This window comes from Strix aluco, chromosome 21 (genome assembly GCF_031877795.1).
Source record: "Strix aluco isolate bStrAlu1 chromosome 21, bStrAlu1.hap1, whole genome shotgun sequence".
Lineage (NCBI taxonomy): Eukaryota > Metazoa > Chordata > Aves > Strigiformes > Strigidae > Strix > Strix aluco.
Window position 1 is genome coordinate 3317370 of NC_133951.1, and position 23308 is coordinate 3340677.

Consider the following 23308-nt stretch of genomic DNA (forward strand, 5'->3'; position numbering starts at 1 on the left):
AGCATCCATCCCAGGTTATTCACTGGAGATCGGTGATCTCTTCTCCTGTGCTCTGCTGCATCCTCAGCAGCCCCCTTCCCTGGTCCAGCCATTGAATGGAGCAGGGGGGTCTGTTATGACTAAATTGGCTCTTCTTACCCACATCTGGGTCAATACCCAGCTATCGTGCATGATGCCCTTTGCAAATATAACATACAAATTAATGATCTTCGTTCTGGGGCCAGCTGCTGGGCCTCTGGCTGGGTGACCTTGGCCATCTCTCCAGCACAGCTGGGATCTGGTACAGAGAGGCACATAATTTGCAAGCCTTGGACCTGGGATGAGCAGGGACGGAGCTGCTCAAATCATGCACGTTGTGTGATCTGCAAAATGGTCCCCACACTTGGAGCAGTCCCTTCCTCAGCCTGTGGATGGGGAACCTGAGGGCCTGGGTCTGCTCCCACAGGGTCTGTGCAAAGTCCTGGTGCAAAGCAAGCCTCTGGCATGGGGTTGCATTTAACCACGTGTCCGTGTGACTTTGTTGTCTGTCCTTGGTCACCTCCTAAGTGGGCCTGGGGCAGTTGGCCTCGGAGCAGTGGTGCCCACAGCATGCCCTGGGAAAAGGAGCTGGCAGGGAATTGACCCATCGGCTCCTGGGACAGCCCCGGAGATGGTCTGTGACCCGGCTGCTCTACGTGTAAAGGCAGAGGCACCTGCTCAGGCACCGGAGCATCTTCTGGTCTCTGAAGCAGGCTCAGGAGCACTTTGCCCCAGCACATGTGTGTGGGGTGTTGAGGGCAACCCTACCCCGTAACGAGCACAGCTGCTGTGGCAGCGAGCTCTGCCAGCCCTGTCTGGACAGGAAAAGCGTGGTCAGGTTTTTTTTTTTGGGTTTTTTTTTTTTTTTTGGTGTGCTGTAGATCATAACATTTCCCTGGGACCCTGTTGAAAATCCTGGCAATAGATATACAAAATCTTTTCTGCAGGACAGTGCCAGGACTCCCTGGGACCACTTGGCAGGAGCATCCTCAGCCCTGCCTGCAGCCCATGTTGCACATCACAGCCTGGGCCATTGGCAGGTCCCTGGCTGCAAAGGATCCTCACAAGACAGCGTGTTTCAAAGACATCCTCAGGCAGTGGCCAGGCTGGGGACTTGCTGCGTGGTGCTGGGGGAAAGGATGGGCAAAGCCCTCCCGTGCACCAGGCTGGGCAGCCCCTGCAAAGGGAGAGCCCTGCCGCAGCTCCGCAGGCATCTCCAGCGAGGATAACTGCCATTAACCTCTCCCTTGGAACAAGAAGGTGCAAATGAGCCCACAGTAGCCTCCATTCTTCTGGCTGAACAAGATTGATTGAAAAACAAATTGGCGCAAATAAAGCATGTAATTAGATTAAAGCCTCTTGCCTGGAGCGGTGGAGAACGGCGGCGGGCGCTTCGCAAGAGCCCGCAGCCCCCTTCTTGCCTCTGCAGCACCCAGCACAGCTCGGGGGGCAGCTGGCACCGGCCCCTCTGGCCAGAGCACCAGCACCCCGCAGGATGCGGCCGGGGCTGCCCACCACCTCTGGGGAGCTGCCCTTGCTGGGGCGGACCACGCTTGGCCACCCCGTTTCAAGCCGTGGCCCGATGCGCTGCCCCGGCAGCAGGGTCTGGGCACGCTTCGGATGCTGCCAGGGCTCAGGAGTAGCCCTGGCTGTTTGGTCCGGCCCTGGGACCCCTGACCACTGCATTCAGAGGGGAAACCACCCCCAGGCACCACCCGAGCCCCCCTGTGGATCAGGGCAAGTTTGCTCCCTGCTTCTTTAGCTGCTTGATGCCAGCTTTGGGATGGGAGCGAAGGGGCCTGAGCAATTTTCCATGTTTTGGGACGTGAGTGTCCATAGCAGCTGTGACCTCACCAGTATCCCAATTTTTCCCAGATATAAAGGGAGGGAGGATACAGGCTACGGCCTCTGGTGACACAGTGGGGACAGCTCAGCTGTGCCAGACACTTCACGCACTAGAAAACACCACACAAACGCAGGCGCTTTATGGCTCACCCGCCCCTGCCTCTGCACCCTCCTCGCCCCTCTCCTGGGAGCAGCTGGCAGCCAGGGCTGGCAGCACGTTTCCTACCCCTCCCCGCAGGAGCAAACCCAGTGCTGAGCCCCAGGGGACACGGGGGATGTGGGGTGCTGTCCCCGCCAGCGCTTCATCCCCACCCAACACTTCCCCATTGCAAATGTGTCCCCAGCCGCTGACCGCTGATGAACTCCAGGGTTGCCGCTCCCAGCACCCCCCAGGACACAGCCCTGCCGAGAGCCGCAGTCGACATGATTAAATACGTTAATAGGAAACCATCTGTCTTCGGGAGCGTTGGCCACCCTATAAATTCCCGGCCTGACAGCAGCTCCCCGGCCGAGCGGGCGCTGCGCGGGATGCGGGGGCAGGATGTAACCAGAGCCGGGGCAAATCAGACTTTCCGCTCTAGGGGAAACACGGCAACGGAGAGCCGGTGCTGGGGACAAGCACTTTGTTTTGCCAAGGGGAAACAGCATCTGGAAATGTCCCAGGATGGGGAGAGAATCAGTTCATTTCACTTCAAAATCATCATTAATTTTTTTAGGTGGGTTTGACAGTGATGCTGGACTTGCAAGTCCTTGTGCTGAAGCTCAGGGCTTGGCTAAGGTGCCCAGGTCTTGTGGGCCCCCAGGTCCCCCCAGTGTCAGAAGGATCGTCCCTGAGATGGCAGCATCCTGGAGCTGTGGGGATGCAGGGATGGAGGGTTATGGGGATGAAGGGACGCGGGAATGGAGGGATGAAGAGAAGCAGGGATGCAGGGATGTGGGGATGGAGGGATGTGGGGATGCAGGAAGCCTTGAGATGGGGTTATAAGGGCACAATGCAGTTGTGTGTGAATCTTATCTGCCTTTCAGCAGAAGTTTTGTGGTGGTTTTGTGTTGGTTTTTTTTTTTCACAGGCTTTCTGAAATATTTTGAAGTCACCAGAAGTTTCCTCACTGGAAGCCCCTCACCCCTATTGTACTCACAGCCATTCACTACAGATCACCATGAGAAACCCCTTTTCAGGAGGGAGCTGGATGCTGCAGCCGATCAATCAGTCAATCAATCACACAGTCAATCCATCACCTTGCTTACAGCCTGAGACAAGTGAGAGAATACCCATGCAGGGCTGAATTAATTACTCATTTGGATGAGTACAAAGCTGGAGCCCCCAGACTGAGCCCAGACTTACACCAGGGTACTGAAATGAGAATTTCGCCTCCTGATTGTACTGCAGGCAGCTATGCAGAGCTTTATTCCCTGCCTGTGGGATGCTCCCAGCTCTCTGCAGAGCTCCTGCTTGCTGTTAGCACTTCTTTAGAGTGAAGAGCTGTGATTTTTCTCTCTACCAGTGCAAAGTCCTCCCCGGCCTTACCCCATCCCAGGCTCTGGGAGCATCCTTGCCAAGACAGATCAGGCACAGGCTGTGCCCGCAGCCTGGCAGCTCATCCCCAGTCCAGCCAGCAGCTGGGAGTCCTTCGGGCAGGACGTGAGTGCTGCACCCAGCTCCGGCCAGGCCCTGTGCTGCTGATCCCCTCCAGATGTGTGAGCCCTAACACAAGTACGCACACTCCTCTTCATGAATATCAGAGCTGGGTGATGATCAAGACGTCGCTACTTCAAATCCAAAGAAAAACTAAGGCTAGCTGGTAGTCTGCTTGCAATTCTACAGAGTTAAGGCTTTGTGATTTCCTTTGTTAGTCTGGAGACAAATCTAATTTGAAATCAGACACCTCCTCGGCTTTTCCTTCTCAAAGCATAATGTCACAGAATCCTCTAGGTTGGAAAAGACCTTGAGGATCATCTCGTCCAACCATTAAACTAACACTGTCTGTTCTCAACTCCACCAGCTCCCAGTGTTATGTCAACGCAACAAAGAAGGACCGGCTAGCAGAGGATGGTTTCGATCCATCGACCTCTGGGTTATGGGCCCAGCACGCTCCCGCTGCGCCACTCTGCTGCTCCTGCTGTACAATACAACAACGTCAATACAGTGTCTTTTGATAGTCCCTTTCATGTTAAATTTGCAAGGTGCTACAGAAGTTGGGGGTTTTTTGTCTATTCTTTTCATTTTGCCTCTGATAAAGATCTCCCCAAGGATCAGCCTCCCACAGGACCATGTGCTCCCTCTGCTTGGTGGAGAGCATCCCTCCTCCATGGGGCAGGGTGCCTGTGGCAGTGCAGCTCCCTGGGGAGCACAGCACCCGGCTGGGCCAGCCACCCCGGGGGCTGGCAGGAGGCTGGAGGAGGTTGGGTGGCTGTGCCGTGCCCAGCAGCTGAGGCTCATAGCCAGCCAGCCCAGCCTGAGCAGAGACCTGGAGCTGCTGGGGTGACTGTGCCTGGGGCTGCCCAGCTGAGATTTGGGAAGGTTGCAGTGTTCAACGCACGCTGGCAGGGTTGGTTTGGGGTCACCTCTGAGACAAAACCATGGCACAGGGTGAGACTCCAGCCCAACCATCACCTCTAGGGGGCCCAAGGCCATGGGAGGCAGGGGCAGATGGAGTTTCAAGGGACATCTCCCTGGTCCCTCTGACACAGCCTGCGAGCCTATGTCGGCAAGATGCCAAGGGCAAGTGTCACCATCCAAACACAATGACTGTGGTGCAACGTGGGCGCAGAGCTGCCCCATTCCCTCCCTGCTTGCTCAGTGCTCTGGGAAGGAGGGAAGACTGAACTTCAGCATGGTGTGGGACTTGCTTCCTCCAGCCTTCCAGGAGCCCACCCAAGAGTTGCGTTCACATGCGTGTGCCCAAGTACAGAGCGATGAGCCAGGCTGGTGGCACTCATTGCTTTTGCCCCTGTGGGTACAATGCCAGGGAGAGATTTGCCACTTCACCAGGGGATGGAGCTGGTCCAGCAGTTTAGATAAGCGTTTTGGAAGGGGCTGGGGAGCAGCGGTTTGGCCCCACATCCCCTCCCAACCGGAGCCGCTGCGCAATGCCAGCGGCCTGTCCCCACGCTGTCATTTTCCGAGCAAGCCTCGCACCCCTCGCAGATGTTGTGGAGGAAGCTGGCGGCTCACATGGTGTTGACTCCTTGTTTCCAGCAGCTCATTAAAAGGAGCTACGGTACATTTAATCCTTTCCTAATGTCACTTTTCCCTTGAAGCTGTTGCTGCAGTGATGATCACAGTGTTTATGTGACCGTGAGCAGGGGGGACAGTGGTCCACAACCTCTGCATGGGAGTGGAGCTCTTGAGCCAGTAAGACCACATTCCCATGGGCATGCACTGGTACAAGCTGGCCAGGAGACTGGAAATAAGGAGGTGGTTCCCAGCTGACCAAGCCATGAAATTCAAGCCCAGCCCTCATACCTGCGGTGGGAGCAAGTGATTTAACTCATCTTCTAGCAACTCCTGGTGAGGTTTTGCTGGGGTGATGCCAGTGCTGGTGGCAGCAGACTGGAGGGACACCTTTTCCTCCATGTCAATGTACGAAGATGGCTCTAAGCCTTGTGGCCACCCTCTGAAATCTGCGTTTTGCCCTTCTGCTGTGGGATGGATAAACCCTGTTCCTGCTGCTCACCCCTGTGCTGCCCCAGGGGTGATGGTGTGTACCTGGCAGCTGGAGATTCCCTGAGGGTGGCTTTGCATCACCTCAATTCATCTAAGCATGGGCAGGCAAAAAGTTAAAGCTTCCGATCCTCAGACAAAAGAAAAACATCATTTTTAGGGCAGGACTACTCTGACTACCAGCAAATGATGCTGAAACAGGAGTACCAACTCATCAGAGAGGCCAGTTTTCCTATTCCTGTCTCTCGGTGGAGGATTCTGGCTATAATTTTGAAATTTCACCCCAAAGCCCAAGCCTATAAGTAGTGAAAAGCCAGCTGCAGCCTGAGAAGGATGCGTAGCCTCCAGCTCTGCCATGGGACAGGGTGGGAAGGCATCAGGGGGGTTTCCAAATCTGGGACATGGGTACAGGGCAGCGAGGGGTCCAGAGAGCACCACAGAGGCTGCAGGGGGAGGTTTGGGTGGGGTATGAGCGTGCCTCCGGTGTGTGTGGCATGCGGTGGGGGGGGTTGGCACCATGATGGCGCCGGGGCTGCCCCGCTGTGTGAGGCAAATTGGGAGTTCTCCCCTGGGGAAACGAATGTTTTCAAGTGAATGTTTTCCTCTATTTCCTACAAAGTCTCTATTTTCCCTGACTGAAGCCATAACCTTTCCGTGTGTTTTTCTAAGTGAGACACAGAAGCAGGAACAGTCTTGAAAGGCTCAGACAGCCCATGGGATTTGTTGGTTTGGTTTTTTGTTGTTTTTTTTTTTTTTTTTTCCTTGAGACTATTCCAGATTGTTCCAGAGCAGAGAACTGACTGCCCATCTCCCTTCTCCGAGCTGCTTCCGGAAGGTATTAATCATCCTCGCATACCGCGGCGTGCATCCACCTCCGTGCTGGGTTGCCTCTGCACTCTGGGAATGCTGCAACCTGCAGCCAAGCTGCTTCAGGTCAATGCACACCTGAGGGAACCCCAGAGATCGCTGAGTGTTTTGTTTTGTTTTGTTTTTTCCCTTTTCTGCACTTATATCCAGCCTTTTCTTCACCAGCCAGGAACAAAAGGGCCCAGACAACACCTTGAGCCCAAATGACTTTTGGAAAGTCCAGATCTGGTTTTGAAACTGTAGAGGCCAATTTCCAGGGAAAAACCATGCAAAGCTGCATCAATCCAATCACCTGTTTTTATTTAAGCCCACTAGCTGAAATCATCCACCTAAGATAATCATTTCCAAGCCAATCTGGATTCGATTCAGATAAGACAATATCTGACTGGCAGGTTTGTAAACCTTTCCCCCCCCCACTGTTTTGGGTTTTTTTTCCCTTTCACTGTGGCCCCTTCTGCATCTCTGAGTGTGATCAGGAAAGGATGGGATGGTAGCAAGAGCTTTCCTCATCTGGCCACAAAAATGAGAAGCACCCCCTCCTCATCCTCCAGTCTCCTGGTATGGGAGAGCATGAGTGCATTTCATCTAAACAATTCAGTTTTGGACTGTTTCCCTAAATTGATTTGGACACCTGAGAACTAAGCAGTGCCAGGCAGGACCTCCCAGACCAAAGTCAACATTATTCCACACCTTTTACCAAGTCCAGCTTTGGCCCCTGCTCTTTTGAAATTTACTTCTTGTTGACTCAGAGTAGTGGTGATGCTAACTTGGCTCTTGGCGAGGAAGGTGCTTTCTGTCCTGCGTAGCTATGAGCAAAGAAATTAAAGCAGCATCCCTCCCAGCACTGGCTGCACCCAAAGTCTCCCACTAATTTCTTTCTCCATCTCTCTAACCCTTTTGCTCCCATACCATGGGAGCTCTGCCTCGCAGACATACTGATTTAAGGATCTGCCATGAAAACACCACAAATTTCAGCAGGATGCTTCAGGGTGGTGGTGGTGGCTGAGCAATGCCAAGACTCAGGACCGCCTGATGCTCCCTGCTGAGGGGAAGGATGAAATATGGAGGGTTCAAGCTCCCTGGACAAAGTGGTGCTTAAAAAGTCCAATAAAAATCACTGCGAGAAGAATTATGATTGGATGCCAGGCCCATCAGGTTGTTCAGCTTGGCCCAGCCTCTGCTGAGCTTTCACAAGGAGATGGCTCAAGCAGTTCCTGGTGAGATGGATTGGTCCCTGGTTGCCCCTCCAAGCAGAGAGCGGGGACATCTGGCCCTCCAGGGACCAGGGATCCAAGAGACGCTGTCAAGTCATTTCTCATGGCTTGCAGGCTGTCAGGATGCCTGGTTCACTCCCAGCTTGCAGATAACCCTCTCCCAGCCTCCAGCAAGGGGTTCCTTTGCTGAGAGGAGGTCTCTAACCCTGCTGACATGTTCTCAATTACTGGCTTTATGCAAACTGGGGCAGATCCCTAAATAACCTTCTCTCCACAACAAGGATGCAGAGTTATGGGATTTGCTCCTTCGCTGGCGGGGCCATTTGCTGCCAGGATCTGCCAGGGCATGGGACTTGGGGCTGCAAGCAGGCCAGCAGCACTAGGGCACGATAGACCCTTTGTAGCAAGGCTGGAGAATGTTGCAGACACCTACCCAAAGCCTTAGTCAAAGGTGAGCAACATGTCCTGACCGACACTCCTCTGACTTCTACAGCCATCCTCATCGGCACTCACCCAGGGAGGTGCAGGGAGCACCAGGCTCTCCCCACCGGCTGCACAGGGACCTGCTCTTCACCAAAGTGTCCACGTTCAGAGTTTAAAATAGGCTGTGCACCCCCTTGTCCTGCTCAAGGGTCCTTTGGCTGCAGGCTCTACGCTTTTTCCTTGCTCACCCTGGCCCTGCTCACTGGCAAGCTGAGGGGCTGCAGGGGCACCGGCCCCAGCCCCACCCCCCCACAGTGCCTGGTGCTGAGCTGGTGGCCGTGACTCGCACCCTGGGGCTGCTGCGGGTCACACTGCCACAGCGTATCAGCTCAGGGCAGGCACTGACAAGGGCTGTGGCCAATCGAGGTGGCACGTGGAATTTGGGATGGCCGAATGCAGCTGCCCCAGTTGGCATTTGCCCAGGCCAGTGCAGGAAGTTCACAGAAAGGAGCTGTTTCCCCAGCTGTGTCAGCATCCATGTGGAGCACACTGCATGGAGGTGGGAGATGTGTCACCCCCAAACCAGTCCTCACACATGGGGGGCAGCAAGGCTGGGGCTTTGGCAGCTCTTTCCTTTCAAGCTGGGATGTTGGCTGATGGATGTGGATAAACGCTGCTTCCTCCAAGCCCTCGCCTGCATTCAGCCCCTCTCATGGTCACGCTCTGGCAAGATGCGAGAGGACATGGGGACTGGCAGGGAAAGACTGTGAATAATAGAGAATGTCCTCAGAAAGGCCTCTTTGGACTCATGAATAGAAACGTGCACAGATAAATGAGCTCCTAACAGCAGCAAAAAGACATTGAGAGATCCCTGTGGCCAGTTCAAACTCAGGCACACTGCTCAAGTGTCACCAGCTCCAAGGTTGGCTTAGCAGGGCAAGCTGCATGCAAAACTGACCCGGGGATGCTTCCCACCACTGCGATGGGCAAAGCGATCTCAGAAATGCACCCTGTGCCCTGAAACCTGATCTTGAGCGGGGAGAGGCTGGCATAAGCCAGGTCCTGCCTTAGGAAGGGGCTGGGGCTGCTGCACAGGGTGGGATGTGCCCTGGCCCCTGGAAGCAAGGAACCCAAGGAAAGGAGGGTCCACCAAGGATGAGGTTCTGGCTGGGAGGTCCCCAGCGTGAGTGCCAGGCTGCTTTTGCTCCCTGGATGAGCAATGGTGTTAGGAGATCCCAGTAAGGAGGTGCTATAGCTCCACACACAGGGTTTCATCTCAGGAGCCAAGCTCCTTGCAGAAACGGCTGTGAGAGGACATCTTTGCAGCTCCTCGGCTGCCAAACCTTCACGTTCATTGGCAGAGCCTGTGATAAGCCTGGTGTCATCGTGGTGCAAGAGGTCTGCTCTGCCATCCCTGCAGCAGACTGGGAACAGAGCAAGTTTGGGAGGCTGTGGGGGGAGGAACAGACAGATCCTGGTGTGGAGCACAAAATCTCAGTGTTCCCAGGCCATGAGACAGAACATTTAGTCTGCAAGTCCCTGCTAAATAGCAGGAGCCCGTGAGAAATCTGGTATTTCATCTGTTGAACTTTTTGTATTTAAACATTGCTTGGGTTTATTATTACCTGATGGAGGGTGAAAGCACTGCCCCGCAGGGTTGCAAGGGCTGAGTAGTGCTTGACTCCCCACTCAACATGCTCAGTTTGGAAATTGTGATGCCAAGTGCCAAAGGCCCCATCCCCAAAGATGCATCAGTAAATCAGGCAGGTGAAGATGCTTAATTTAACGTGATGACACTGTGGAGCAGAGCTCACCCCAGTAGGATCCAGGTAAACCCTTCAGATCCCGCCCTGCTGTCATCCACCTTCTGCTGCAGAGGGGACCAGCTGGGATTGAGCCTCTCCTGCAGTGCACACTCAGCAGTGCAGCAGGCACATTTTTCTGGAGGTCCCACTGATCTTTAAACCACTAGCTGATACACTCTATCTGCCTATAAATCTTCCATCTATCAGCAGCACAGTCCCTGTGGATGGGAAAAACCAACTAAAAGTCTTGGCTAGGCCATGGGCTTCTTTTATAGCAAGGGGTGAAGCAGGGAGTTGCAGACATAAATTTAGCTCTCACAGAATGAGCTGGGGAGCAGGAAGCCTGCCCTGCTCATGCATCCAGCACGTTTAGCTGGCACTGCTGGGATGCGCTTACACATTGCACTGAGCTGTGGTGTTGGGATAAATGAAAGAGCTGCAGAGGCTGCAGGAGCTGCCAGCTCTCACGATGCTTGTGAGAAGACTCGGGGTGTGCCTGCCCAGTGTCTTGGCCAAGGTGGGGATATCCCCTTACAGCCAGGGCAAGATGGGACATTTAATGAGAGCTTTGGGGAGGAGCTCTCTGTGGCTGAAAGATGGTGAGATGCACTATGGCATGTAATTAAGCTCCTGAGGAGTTAGGGAAGAAGATTTGTCCTAATGGAAGCAGGTAGCAGAGGCTGGTATTGTCAGGAAATAGTGTTGTAAGGAAGAGAAGACCTGTCCCTGCATGGCTTCAGGTTAGGTGGGACAGCCTCTGTTCCTAACAGCCAAATACCTCACTGTGACTGACACCCAACCACACATCTCATGTTGGCACCTAATTTATAAGGCAAAGCAGCAAAAGAGCTGATCACCAGCACCTGAGCTGGAAGCACGCTGGCTGCGGCAGGGTTTTGGTGTGTCTCCATGCTCCTTTCAGCCCTGCATGTCAGTGAGGCACTTTAAGAAGCACACGCGAAGCAATAGGCACAAGGCCAAGGCTGCGAGTTATTGCTCATACCAGCCTAAGAGAAGACACTGAAACAAAACTTGCTGCTACTGTGTTTACAGGTGGCAGAACTTGTCCTTTAAATCAGTCCTACAGAAAACCCTGGGGTTTATCTTCCTGTGACACTGGAGACTGAAGACCTTGTCCCTTTGCTCCCTGGGTTTCCCATCCCGGGATGTGCTCCTGAGCATACAGCAAACAGGCACAGCCTGCGTGAAAAGCTCTGCCATGCGATGAGCCTCGGCTCAGAGTTCAATTCAAGGTGACGTCCATCACTTTTAGTACAAAATCCTTAATTTATGAACCGTCCTACACTGGTGAGACAAAAGTAAACAGCCTTTACACCTCGTGTGCTTCACAGCTGCAGCACTGTTCAAATACCCTGGGAATCTGCAGGCAGCAGAACGGGATAAGTCGCCCTTTCTCAGGGCCCTCTGGCTCCTGCTCTCCTCCCCCCTCCTCAGACCTGTCTGACCCAAGGGAACTGGGGACAGGAAAGTCCCTCGGTGAAATGGCAGGGCAGGTGTCCACCTCTCTATGGGTGTAAATCATGAGGGGAGCATGGCGGGGTGTTGGTGCAGTTGTGGTGGTGGAGATGGGGTGTATGAAGGTACTATTGACCCCTGGGTAGGCATTGCATGGGTCGTGTTTGACGCAAGGACAAGATGGGGGAAACGGGAGTATACACACACCGTGATGTGCCAAGGCTTTCTCAGGACGATCCTCTATACTGCAGCTAGCATAAATGGGGTGATCCAAGTCCATCAGGGCTGTGCTGCTGTCCCCAGGCTACAGCCGCTACTTCAGGACCTTTCACTGCAGGACCCACAGCTGCAGGACCTCCCGCTCCGAGCTAAGATGCTTCCCCTGCTCTTACAGTCACTGGTCTTGAGACACCTCTGAGCACAACTGGCCCCACTAATGCCACTAACCACAGCTGTGTCCCACCCGAGGACCTGCAGAGCTGGACACGAGACACATTGCTGTAACACACACAGGTCACAGCAGCTCCTAAGATTGTTTAGCACAAGAAACACACAGATGGAGGCAAATAAAGGAAATGCTCATATGCAGCACTAAGCAACACTTGGGTTTGTTGTTCTCTTTTAGAGGGTTTTTGGTTCTCCAGTCCTTCTCCACCAGAAAAACCTGGTGGAACAATTCTCTTAGCCTCTTGAGAAGGTAACCACTAAACTTCAATAATCAACCAGTGGTGGTCTTGAGTCCTTACCTCTTTTCCATCAACCATTGGTTCCACATTGGGTAACCCCTGTGGGCTTATAGATTTAGCACCTCTAGGAAAATCTTTCTGCATCTTCTTTACACTCCCACGTGCTCCTAGAAACACCCATCTCTTGGGATGCTGCACAATTGTTTCAAACACTTGAACATTTGGGGCATAAAAGGAAACCACTTGTCCCAGTACAAACAACAGAAATTATGTATTAATTCAATGCAATTTCATCTCAGGCAGATGATTGCTAAAAAGATATTTACCATGAAGATGCTTTAAAAGAAGAGACAACATACCTGCAGGCTCCTCCGTGCTGCTGGCAGCGGTGGTGGGGGGAGCGGCAGGGATCTCTGTGCAGGACACCGAGAAGCAGACAGGAAAAGAGAGGAGATAAAAGAAGGAGGTATTATTCCAGATCCTAAAGAACCTGGCCCCTGCACACACCACATTTTCCCTTCTCAACCATGTCTACCAGCAAGGGGTGTTTCCCAACCATGTCCTCCAGCAAGGAGCCTTGCAAGAGCCCCAGAAACCAGCACACCAGGACCATACCCACTGGGGAACTGGGCCTCCCAAGAGGGTGTTGGAAAGGGTTTTTTAAACCAAATATTTTGTCTTGTGGCTAAAAATAAAAGAGGATACAGCCAGTCAGGTAATTGGTATGGTGCCACAGCCAGCAATTGCTGTGCTGCCCAGACACAACCTGCTGCAACTGCTAGGTCCTGGTTTGTACCCCAGGGTGAGGGATGCTCTTGCAGGGGCTCGGAGGGTCCATAAGCCAGGCAGGGTGGTGTGGCTGCCTGCTGTGCTGGGCCCAGCCCCAGCAGGCTATGGGAGCATTGCTGCCTCTCCCTGTCCCTGGGCTGCCCCTTCCAGCTGCTGTTTCCATCCATGTCTGAGGCAGTGCTACCACTCCTTCTGTGTGAGGTAGGATGCAGGGGAAGTATTGCATCTGTCTGCTGGGATGTAAGTGTTACCTCACACATTTAAAGGAAACAAATATATCTGGTGCCACTGCAATGGTCCCTGGTTTTGATAGGGGGCTGGCTTTGCACAGCTAAAACCACATAATGTCCTGGATCTTCATGCCCAAGTCTGACTGTGTTTGCTGATGTTAAAAAGGATGGACTGCAGATGGAGCGCGTTGTATGGTCCCACCTTTGGCAAGATCATCACTTTTCCCCAGTGCACATACGCAGCCGTCGTTACTGACATCTTTTGCGCATTTAGGGCACAGTGCTGCAATGTCTGTGCATCCCTGGAATCCTGGCACGGGAGCACCCTACTAGTCCATTTTGAAAGTGGAATTTAGGCATGAGTGAGGGGTCAGCATCTGCCTCCTTCCGCTTTTGCTCTCAGGAACCTGCCTGGCCACGGAGGCAGGGTTTGCTGGGGTCTGTCTGCATTGCAGTGACAGCAGATTGCAGGGGTGCAGCCCAATTAGCATTAGATGACTTTCTGAGTCGTTCACCCTCATGTAACTGAACACAGGCACAAGCCCATGTGAAATGCATGGTGCGTAGTCAGGCAGTACATGAACAACCAGCACAGCCATCCTGAAGCTGGCAGCTGGATGGGTGCTCGTGCCTGCCAGCGTGGGCTGCAGTGCAGGTAGACACCCCTGGTGTCTTGTTCGTTCCCCATGAGGTGATTTTTGCATGACTATAAGTCTTTGGGACAAGGAAAATACAAGCAGTGGTAAATCAGAGAGCAACTGTGCTCTTGCAGACAAGGTGGAGAGCCCCTCGCTAGCTGCAGTGTACCTGTGCTCTCCCAGTGCCAGATGTGTGGGTGGGGATGGAGAGCAAAAGCCCTCCACTACACATGTACAAAATATGTGTGAACTATATCCCCCCCACACACAGATATATGCTGACTGACATTTTTCAAGGATGAAAATGTGCTGGATTGGGTTTTTCTAGGATGAGAGAATTGTGAGTTGCTCATATCCTCAATTTAATTGCTTTAGCATCGTATGTGCAGATCAAACTTCCAACAACTGCTTGATAGCCAGGCCAGAGCGTTGCTTGAAACACATTTTGAATAAAAGTTGTGGCCCGTTGGAGAAGATGTTTTGCAGTGACACAGAAGTAAGGGGCTCTCATGGGTGCCGGGATGGTGTCTGGGTTTAAACCAGGGTGGGACAGCCCTGCCAGGCTCACGCCAGCAGGCAGCCTTGAGCACCCCAGTTGGGCAGCTGGCATGAGCACAGCCCAGCTCCGAACGCCTGGTTGGACCGTGTTGAAATTCTGTGTCTGTCTTTATTTAGTGCAATGAATCCCAAGGGAGGTGATGCAAGGAACAATTTACTCTGTGATTTACCATGACCCTGGGGAATGATTAATGATAAACCTTTGCGCATACTTGCTGCAAAGCATACCGGAGCCATGACTGTAACATCTTGGGGAAACAAGCATCTGGTTTGAGCTCTTGCCGTCCCATTGCGACATGGGGAAGAATGAATCTCAAGTGACCAAAAACCACCCTGGAATGTATGTTTTCTACAGCAGGAGAAGGTGGAGAAAGGTTATCTGCTCCATAATTTGGCAATGGCCATCCTGCGAGGCAGATGCTGTGAGGGGACAATGCAGGAGCAGACTATGGGTTCCCAACAGAGACTTGATTCTTTCAACCTTCACTTTCTTTTCCCATTGGGCATTTTTTCCCCTTTTAGAAGCAGGAAGTCAACCTTGAGGGGAGCAGCCCCTCCTTCCCAGCCTGTCCCAGGCACCATAATTTTGATGTTTCATTTCATTAGGGCAGGTGGAGATGTCTCTCGCAAGGTGCACGAGCTACTGACTGATCCAACAACAGCAAAGCCAACAGGCAGCAGAGAGAAGCACTGGGCTAGCGCACACCTTGCCCAGGCAGTGAGTGCTCAACAGGGACTGAGTGGGGATGTGGGTGTTTGCAGAGCAAATGTTGCAACGGAGAGACTTTGGGAGCTGCACCTGGTGCTTGCTGCTGTTGTTTTAAGAGCAGAAGATGAGAGCAGCCTTGGGAAGGCAAACTAAAAAGCAAACCCAAGGAAGCAAATGGTAAAACATGTTTCTGGGTGGGTTGTGTGAGTGTAAGATCCCCTTTAGCAATCCAGGTGCTGTGTGCATCAAACCAGCAGCTCTTCTGATTTGAGCTCTGTGCTAGTGCAGCACAGCCTGATTTTGGAGAGAAAAACCTGTTTATAACAATCTGTCTTAGCATCCAGACCTGATGTGGAACTCCAAAGAAAATGTGCTTTTGGAGCACCTTTGCTCTGTGAAGCAAAATCAAATGACCAGCAAATTGGGCTGTAGATGCACTCACACAACCCACCCCATAAAGCAGACCAACTACTTGTAAGCTAGGGGTGAGTTCTGGACTGCGGGCAGTGCAGCTGGCAGGGGTACCCAGGCAGCTCCATCCCCTGAGCACTGCCCTTTGGCACGTATGCAGTGGGGTTAGTAGCCGTCCAGCCTGGGCAGTGGCTCCTGCGGGTTTATAAAGGTTAATATCTCTAATCTACAGACATCAAAAGAGTGATCCACCTACTTATGCAGGGCGCAATGGGAGACCGGCTTTGCTGGTAGCCTTTGGCACATCGATTGCACGTGATGCCGGTGACACCGTCTTTACAGGGACATTGACCCGTGGTTTGGTTACAGGTTTGGCCGGCGGCGCCCACGGGATGGCAATCGCACTCTGTGGGGGGAACACACAACAAGAGGGTCAGGGGAGAGGAGAGCGGGAGCAGGCGACGTTGGGGTGTCGGCAGGGAGCAGGGCAGGCACCGCGGGCTGCTAGCAGCTCTCGCAGCACAGCTCCACCTTCTCTGCAGCTGGAACTGGACCTCTGTCAAACATCCCGTCCAGCCAGCGACTGCACTGACCTGAAACAGAGGTGGCATTTGGCAGAGGGGGTGCGCGCAGCCGTCACTTGGGCACAGAGGGGATGGCACCAGAGAGGGGGTGGCCCAGCCACAGCCAGTCCCGCTGTGGAGATGGAACTCCACTCGTGCACAAAGCAATGTGTTCTACAGATCCAGGGAGGCAGCATGGGATGTCCCCACTCAAGGATGCCCACCCGTGGACACCGCAACAGCCTCCTCCCATGGGTGCTGTGATGAAGGATTTGCAGGACTTGAAGAGGAGGGGAGCAGGCAAGGCAGCACCGCTGGAGGACTCCGGGAGCCACAGCACCCACTGCCCCCACCCCAGTCAACTTCAAACTCCCTTGGGCTCCCTGAAGCAGTGGGGGGGCTGTAAGGAAGAGGTACAAAATCAAGGAGCATTTCATCACTCCTTTAGCACACGAGATCTTGGGGAGGAAGTAATTGCTTTCAGAGATGTTGGCAATTCATTTCACGTGCACCACAAAAAAAAAAAAACCCAACCTACCCTCCTTTCAGTGCTTTTGCTCAAGCTCTTCCCCGCTGAGCAGCATCCCTGGCAGCTGGCACGGCGGGCACAGGAAGGAAATGCCCTTGTGGGATGCAGGCAGGCTGGAGGACCTGCTGTTCCCGGCCAGATGGATGGAGGCTTGACGGCAGAGCTGGGCAGATGTGAAGGGTTTGGCAGGGGATGTAAATACTACACTTGAAATCATTCACCATCTCATTTCCCACAGTGGGACTTACCGGCGCAGCTGTTTGTTAAAAAAAAAAGCCAAAAAAAAAAAAAAAGCATCGGGGCTTGTTATCATCACTGCTCCAAAAGGATTATGGCCTCGCACATTTGTTAACAGCCCTGATTTCTAAGAGCTGCAAGCGCCGTGCCAGACTGTGGTCTGCCCCTGCTGAGCGGTGGCAGGGAAAGGCAGGAAAGCTTTCCTTTTCTTGTGCAGCATCCTCGGGAAGGAGACAGCCAAAACCCTCCCTGGGGAGCACTGATCCTGCTCTCCTTCTGCCCTCAGGGGAGCTGCCTGCCAGAAAGAGGGTTTGGGGGAAAACCTGCCTCACTGCCCAAAACCTGGAGGGGGCTGGTCTGTGGGTCAGGACCAGCACAAGGTGTCTCCGTGTGCTCCAGCAGCTGGGCTTGGCTTTCAAACACCCCCAAATCCCCCAAATGGAGCATGTCACTCCCATGAGGGTTTGTGCCAGCCCTACAATGTTTCTTGGTTTGTCTTGCACCCTCTGTGGCTCTGAAACACCCCAAATCTGCCTCATTTGGGGACAGCAGGTCACTTCTCACCTTCATTTGTGTTGGACGTCCAAGTTTTGGTGTTTGGCCGGACCTTCCCTCCAACCTGTCCCAGCATCATCCTGCTTCTCCTCCCTGCACCAGCAGGCCCCAGTTTGACCTTTACTGGGCAGCAGCTCCCAGGCTGGTCGCCCTCCCAGCAGGGTTTGGATGGTGCCTGGAGCCCCCCTGCACTGGGACATCCCCTCCTCCCTGCACGGGGCATCCTGTCCCTGTGCAGCCCACCCCAGAACATGAGCAAACTGCCACCGTCCCCCAGCTCCGCCAGTGCTGGACGGGAAGAGACTGAACCTTGCCAAAACCTGATGATTTTTCACATGGGAAGGGAAAAAAACCCAACCAAATAACAAAGCTTTTGCTTCTTTTCTCCTCCTTCCCTAACACTTCTGATTTGAGGTTTTTGATTAAAAGTCCTAGGCTCCCTCCCTGCCTTGAGCTGCCTCTGGGAACCAGCCACTTGCAAACCTTCTCGTAGCAGAAAACTTTCTTTTTATGTCAGTCAAACGCAGGAAAAGTTTTAGCATTAAGTCAGTGTGGCTGGTGATGAGCACAGAGCAGAACGACATTTAGGTGGGAAAACCTGCACACTGCAGCCCCAAGGGATGGCTTCAATACTGCTGGGGGAGAGGAAATAAAAATATAATAAGCAAGAGCCTGAAGAAGGAACAGGACAGAAAAGAGTTAAAGAATAGCAGAGAGGCAGGAGTTAATACAAAAATAAGCAAATCGGGGAAAGGTTACACAAGAAGAGGCAAAGGGCAGGAGGATGGGGAGGAACATGCCTCATGTTTCAGGCGTCCCCTCTGGGGCTGCTCGTGCTGGTTTCAGGCATCGCCTGCAAACCCCCATCCTGTGAGTAATCCTCCCCCATGTGAACGAATTGCTCTGATTTCAGTGGGACCACTAGGATGAGAGAGGGAAGAAAAAACAAGGAAGAAAAGGAAAAAAAGCCTTCATGATGAGTAAGATTTACAGAATCAGACTCCTGGAGGACGGGCTGCAGAGCACAGAGCACTCTTTTGGACACCGCATAAATAAATAGCGATGCTGCTGCTTCCTTCCCTCATGAGGTAATGACTCGGCACAGCTTGTCCAAAGCTGCCGTGGTTATTTTTACAGCCGTATCTGTCTGAGGTTGTCTACTCCCTCCCCAAGCCGGGCTCCTGTGAGGACTCTGCAGCATGGTATTAGCTGTGTCCCCGTGGGCACGCGTGATGTGCCCAAGGTTACAGAGTAGACAAGTGGCAGAGGAGCTGGGACTCACCAGCCCTTGGTCCAGGACCTCACCAGGAGAAACCCCTGGCTGATCGCTGATAGCTGGCTCCAACACGCTGTGGGGAAAATCCTCTCTGGGTGTAGGGATGTGCTTTCTGTCACCAGTCGCCAACTTTTCGTTGCAACACAGGACCCTGTGAGTCCAGGAAGACTGCCCTGGGCAGCAGCACTCTGCTCCTTGAACACCTGACCCCATTTTGACTTTTCTATCTTCCAGAAAACTCTTTGAATCAGCAGCAACTCAACCCTCCTGGCGTGGAGAGGCAGGAGGTGGTCTAAGCAGTGTCTGCAGATGTACATTTGCCGTCCCTGTCCCGGAGGAACTGAACCAGTGCCAGCAATTATGAGCAATTAAAGGCAATTTGCAGTTCCCTGGCCAGTGCAAACACTTGCAGCCAGCAATTACAGGCTCTTCTCCTTCCCCAGGCATGGAGTAGCTGGGCTGCTGGTGGTTAGTGCTGATTTTTCCAGTACTGTTCAAATTCCTTTGCGTTGTAACCCCAAATTGAGGAAAGACTCACTAGAGTCTCAAAGGGGGTGTGATTGAGGCAAACACCCCTTTGGCATCCTCGCTGCCTTTCTAATAGGCACAGTTGGATTCACATAGCATGTTTTCATGCCCAAACTTCCCTGGGTGCAAGTGTTTGTCACCCACCGCAATGCAGAATAATCAGCAGTCCTCTGCACTGAGCCGAGCGGAGACCATGAGGCACCAAAGCTGAGAAAACCTCACTGGTGAGGAAAGGAGGGTGTCTGGGCCATCACTGGAGATCACAAGGGGGATAATGTCTGATTTATCCACTGTATCCTCATGCCTTGCTTAAAAGAGTCACTCCATAGAGGAGGATGCAATGGTGCAGTGAGTGAGTTGGGAGAGGAGCAAACAGGAATGACGTTGGTGTAAGAAAACGGAGTGTCTTTAATCTGTTAGTTCACACAGCATCAGGGGGAAGGAAAACAACTGCCAGGATTTAGTTCTTTCAGAAAGCCTTTAAGAAAAATCTTCAATGAGTGTCTGTGGCAGAGATGACCGGGAATTACTAGCAAAAAATATTTTGAGCTGAAAAATCTGGCTGTGGAGGAGAAAACAAAGAGCAGGGGTATATGGTGGGGTTTTAATGGTGAATGAGGGTAGCAATAGGGGTGCCTCTGCCTACAAAAGCTGATTTTTCTTATATAGTAACCATGACCTGGAAAGCAGGACCTAACAGCATTTCTAGGTGACCACCTTCAGCTTGGCTAGTCCAGACATGAGGAGACCATGTAGGTCTTCTGTGAGACCTACCCACACTGGCCAAATGGGTGAGGGGATAGCAGACAAAAACCAGTGCGCAGAAGGAGGCATAATTGGAAGAAGGGAACAGGATGGCTCATACATGCTGAAGGGTCCCAATTAACTGCAACCACTCCAGGAAAAGATCTAGGAGTCAATGAAACATCTGGCTGATTGCAACGGAGCTCAGAAGAGCAACAAGATAGTAGGTTGTATTATGAAAGGGGTAGAGAGTAACGCTGAATATAATATCATGACACTATAGAAATTAATAGTACGTCCTCAGCTGGGAAACTGGAGTGAAAGGCACGGAGAGGCACCCATCTGAGGGTGATGGAAAAGATTAGAAATGCCTTGCCAAGAGACGATGGAGGGATGCCAAGTAATGCACAGCGCCGAGAAGGTCAGACAGGTGCTCCTCTTCACTAGTCCTTAAAATACAGGAACAAAGGGACATTCAATGCATTTAAAAGGCAACCTTTTTCAATGATAAAAGGAAATGCTTCTTTGCACTGCACGTAATTAACTCCTAGAACTCATGCTACGAGACACCATGGCAAAGACCCAACAGGATTAGATAGGCCTATGAATGAGAACATCTGTAGTTACATTAGCTGGGATTAATATATATACGGATATAAGCACTCCAAGCCAGCTACTAACTGCCTGCAGTTAGGAAGAGATTTCCCCTGAGGGCATGGTATTGCAAAACTGTCTGTCGTAGAGTTTTATATCTCTGTCTGGAGCTTCCAAGACAAGCCACTATTATATGCACGAATCTGCTGGGGCAGACCATCGTCCGCTCGAGCATAGGCAACAGTGCATTTCTATGCTTCAGCTGAGATTTGGCTGGATTTGGGCTAAAAAATACCTGAAAGCAAACCTTAGGACCATGCATGAGAGGATACAAAATGCCCTGGAAAATTGGCTGAACTTGCTGGGGTGTCTCTGGCCCACCGAGGGTTGATAAATAGCATGACAAAAATGCAAATATTTTTCCACCCCTGAATTTTGGTCGGAGGTATTCCCAGCTGCTAATCTTCCCCCCACACGTGTGTTGAAAGGTAAACAGAGGGATAAATCTACAGGCTTAGCTCTCTTCAAGTGTGACCTTTTCTGAGAAGGTACCTGAAAGGACCTGCATTTTTTGAGAATTAGCATCCTCCTGTTTTCGGGGAAGCTGTTTTCTTGGGAGGTTTTCAGAATGATGAAAAGTCCATCTGAATGAACAACAGAAAAGGGCTTGATTTTGCAGGGTGTCCAGATTTCCTCTTGTCACACTGTATCTGCAATGATAACATACATCACAGGGCTTCCAGATTTAAAAGCCCAAAGCGTGACTGCTTTACGTTACTCTGTGCACTAAGCAGTAAACCAGCAATGCATTAAACTGGAAAAAAAACACCTTAATTTGTATTAGTCATTGATGAAGGTTCCTGTATTGAGAAAGAACCCTCTTCAGGAAATCACGCTCAGTTCTAAGTATGAATTTAAGTCCCACATAGCCAATGTGCCTTAGGTACACATTTATATTTAACCATGCTTTTAAATGCTTTTCCAGAATCATGGCCAAAATTGCCTCCCTTTGGTTGCTTTCCTTCTTTCCTCCAAAGACTCCAACTGGAGTTAAAAATGTGGCTACAGAAGCTTTCTGCTGGAAGAAAATGCACCAAAATCAAGCTTCTTGTGTGGACGCTTTGATTCCAACAATATTTTAAACAGCAAAATGTCAAAATGACTCAACTGAAATTTGCCTGTTGCTTCAATAATGCAGCCAGAGCCATCCTGATGCAGTAAACATATTTCACTTAGTCTTATGTTTCAGTATGTAGAGCTATGGTTCAGATATTATTCCTTAAGCAAGCTTTTTTATAGTTGTAGGCTTATTTTTTTCCTGCTCCACTGTCTTTAGTAACTCTGGTACTTTAAATTCTGGTTCCAGTGAACACATCTGCCCAGGGAATGCAAGGTGTGAGAAACTCCTGGGGTGGGTTCAGTTGTCCCTCCGCAGCTGTAATCCATCTCAAAGGTGACCCCAGCCTTGAAGCTGTCCCAAAGACCTGACCGGGGCAGGTTTTTTTTAGCGGATTTGCTTTGGCTCCTGTCTTTGGGGAAACAGTTCAAAACAAGCGGTGCTCCTTCCTTTGGAGACCTACCCTGGTTTTTTGTCTGTGGCCGAGGAGCATTATGATCTGATATCTGTGCACCTGAATGGTGCAGAGAGGTTTATGCTGGCTCTGGTGACAGGATCCTGCAGAGATGGGCGAGACCATATTTAATGGCAGAGCATCTCTGCCATGGGCAGCACGTCTTGCAAATCCCACAGATTTATGTCACGTGGAAGAGAAACTGTGGTATTTAGTGTGTACCCACCCAGGCTGGCCCCAGCTAGTTTGCTAACCAGAAGCAGAGGTCGAAATGTCTCTGTGTTAACTCTGAATACTAATAATGGCTTTAAATATTAACTGTTAACTGCTTTGCAATGAGATCGTCAGCTTGTCTGCGATATTGTGAACTGGATTTAGTTCTCCAAAGGATCATGTTCACGCACAATGTCCCTCGGCACATTCTCTTGGAGATTTAAAGGTTTCTTGCCAGCAGAAAATGAATTCCCCCTTTTATCAGGCAAAGCCAAATAATCTCTTGGCGTTTCACAGTGTCCCTCCTCCTGCGCCACTTCTCAGGGCTCTCCCATTTCTTCCTCCTGAACTGGCACTCAGGGAAGCCAAGGGCTTTGGCGCCCTGCGGTTTGGGCCAAATTTCACAGATTAGACCTTGTCTTTGTCTTCTCCATAACAAGTAACAGACGGGGCCCACAATGCCTCCACTGAGCAAGAGTCGCTGCTAATCCGGAGGGGGCTTTGAACCACGGTAATAAATCCACTTTTTGGGCAGGCGTGCTATGGGCAGGAATTAGTGATACAGACAATAAGACAATTATGGCAGCACTTTCCAAAATGCTTGAAAATCCTCTTGTTAAAAAATTGTTAAAAATTCCCCTGTCGTCTTGGAGCTCCACCTTTCAAGCGATTGAAGCAGAGCTGGAGGAGCTGGCAGGAGGAGTGGTGGGGATGCTGAGGCACTCAGGGATGGAGCACTGGGGCTTCCTTCTCCCTGCTTTGCTGGCAGGACTTGGGTCTTGTCATGGAGGATGCCATCCCTTTTATTTTTCCATCTAAAAAAGTCAAGTCTGGTCAAAGACCCCCAGGGGACAGCTCTGGCCAGGCAGAGAGCAGCTTAGTGGGGCACAGTCCCTGGGCATGGTGTCCTCACGGCTCTAAAGCAAAATAAGGCTCAACCTGCTCTCATGGGAGACATTGCATGAGAAAGAGTGGGTTGGAAAATACTATTATTGAGAAAAAAAAAAAGGCAAACATTTTCTCCCCCTGATGCATTTTTAGCCTGGCTCCTGAGGAAATGAGGTTCCTGCAAGCGTATTCTCTCACTAATAATATTTCAATCAAATCTGGCAATGGAGCAGAAGTCTCAGAGATAATGAGGTTGCCACAAGCCTCAAAAAATGAG

The 23308-nt window shown here is 51.7% G+C and overlaps 1 protein-coding gene and 1 non-coding gene across 2 annotated transcripts in view; both read right to left on the bottom strand.

Moving 5' to 3' along the window:
* NTN1 (netrin 1) overlaps positions 1-23308 on the bottom strand; it is a 105010-nt gene that overhangs the window by 17997 nt on the left and 63705 nt on the right. Inside the window, exons 3-4 of the mRNA XM_074847104.1 lie at positions 15590-15739; positions 12358-12411 (exon numbers count right to left, since the gene is read on the bottom strand). Of these exons, the coding sequence (XP_074703205.1) occupies positions 12358-12411; positions 15590-15739 (204 nt within the window). The remainder of the gene's footprint in view (positions 1-12357; positions 12412-15589; positions 15740-23308) is intronic.
* TRNAM-CAU (transfer RNA methionine (anticodon CAU)) lies at positions 3905-3976 on the bottom strand. Its single transcript has one exon. It is a non-coding gene; the product is annotated as a tRNA-Met (tRNA).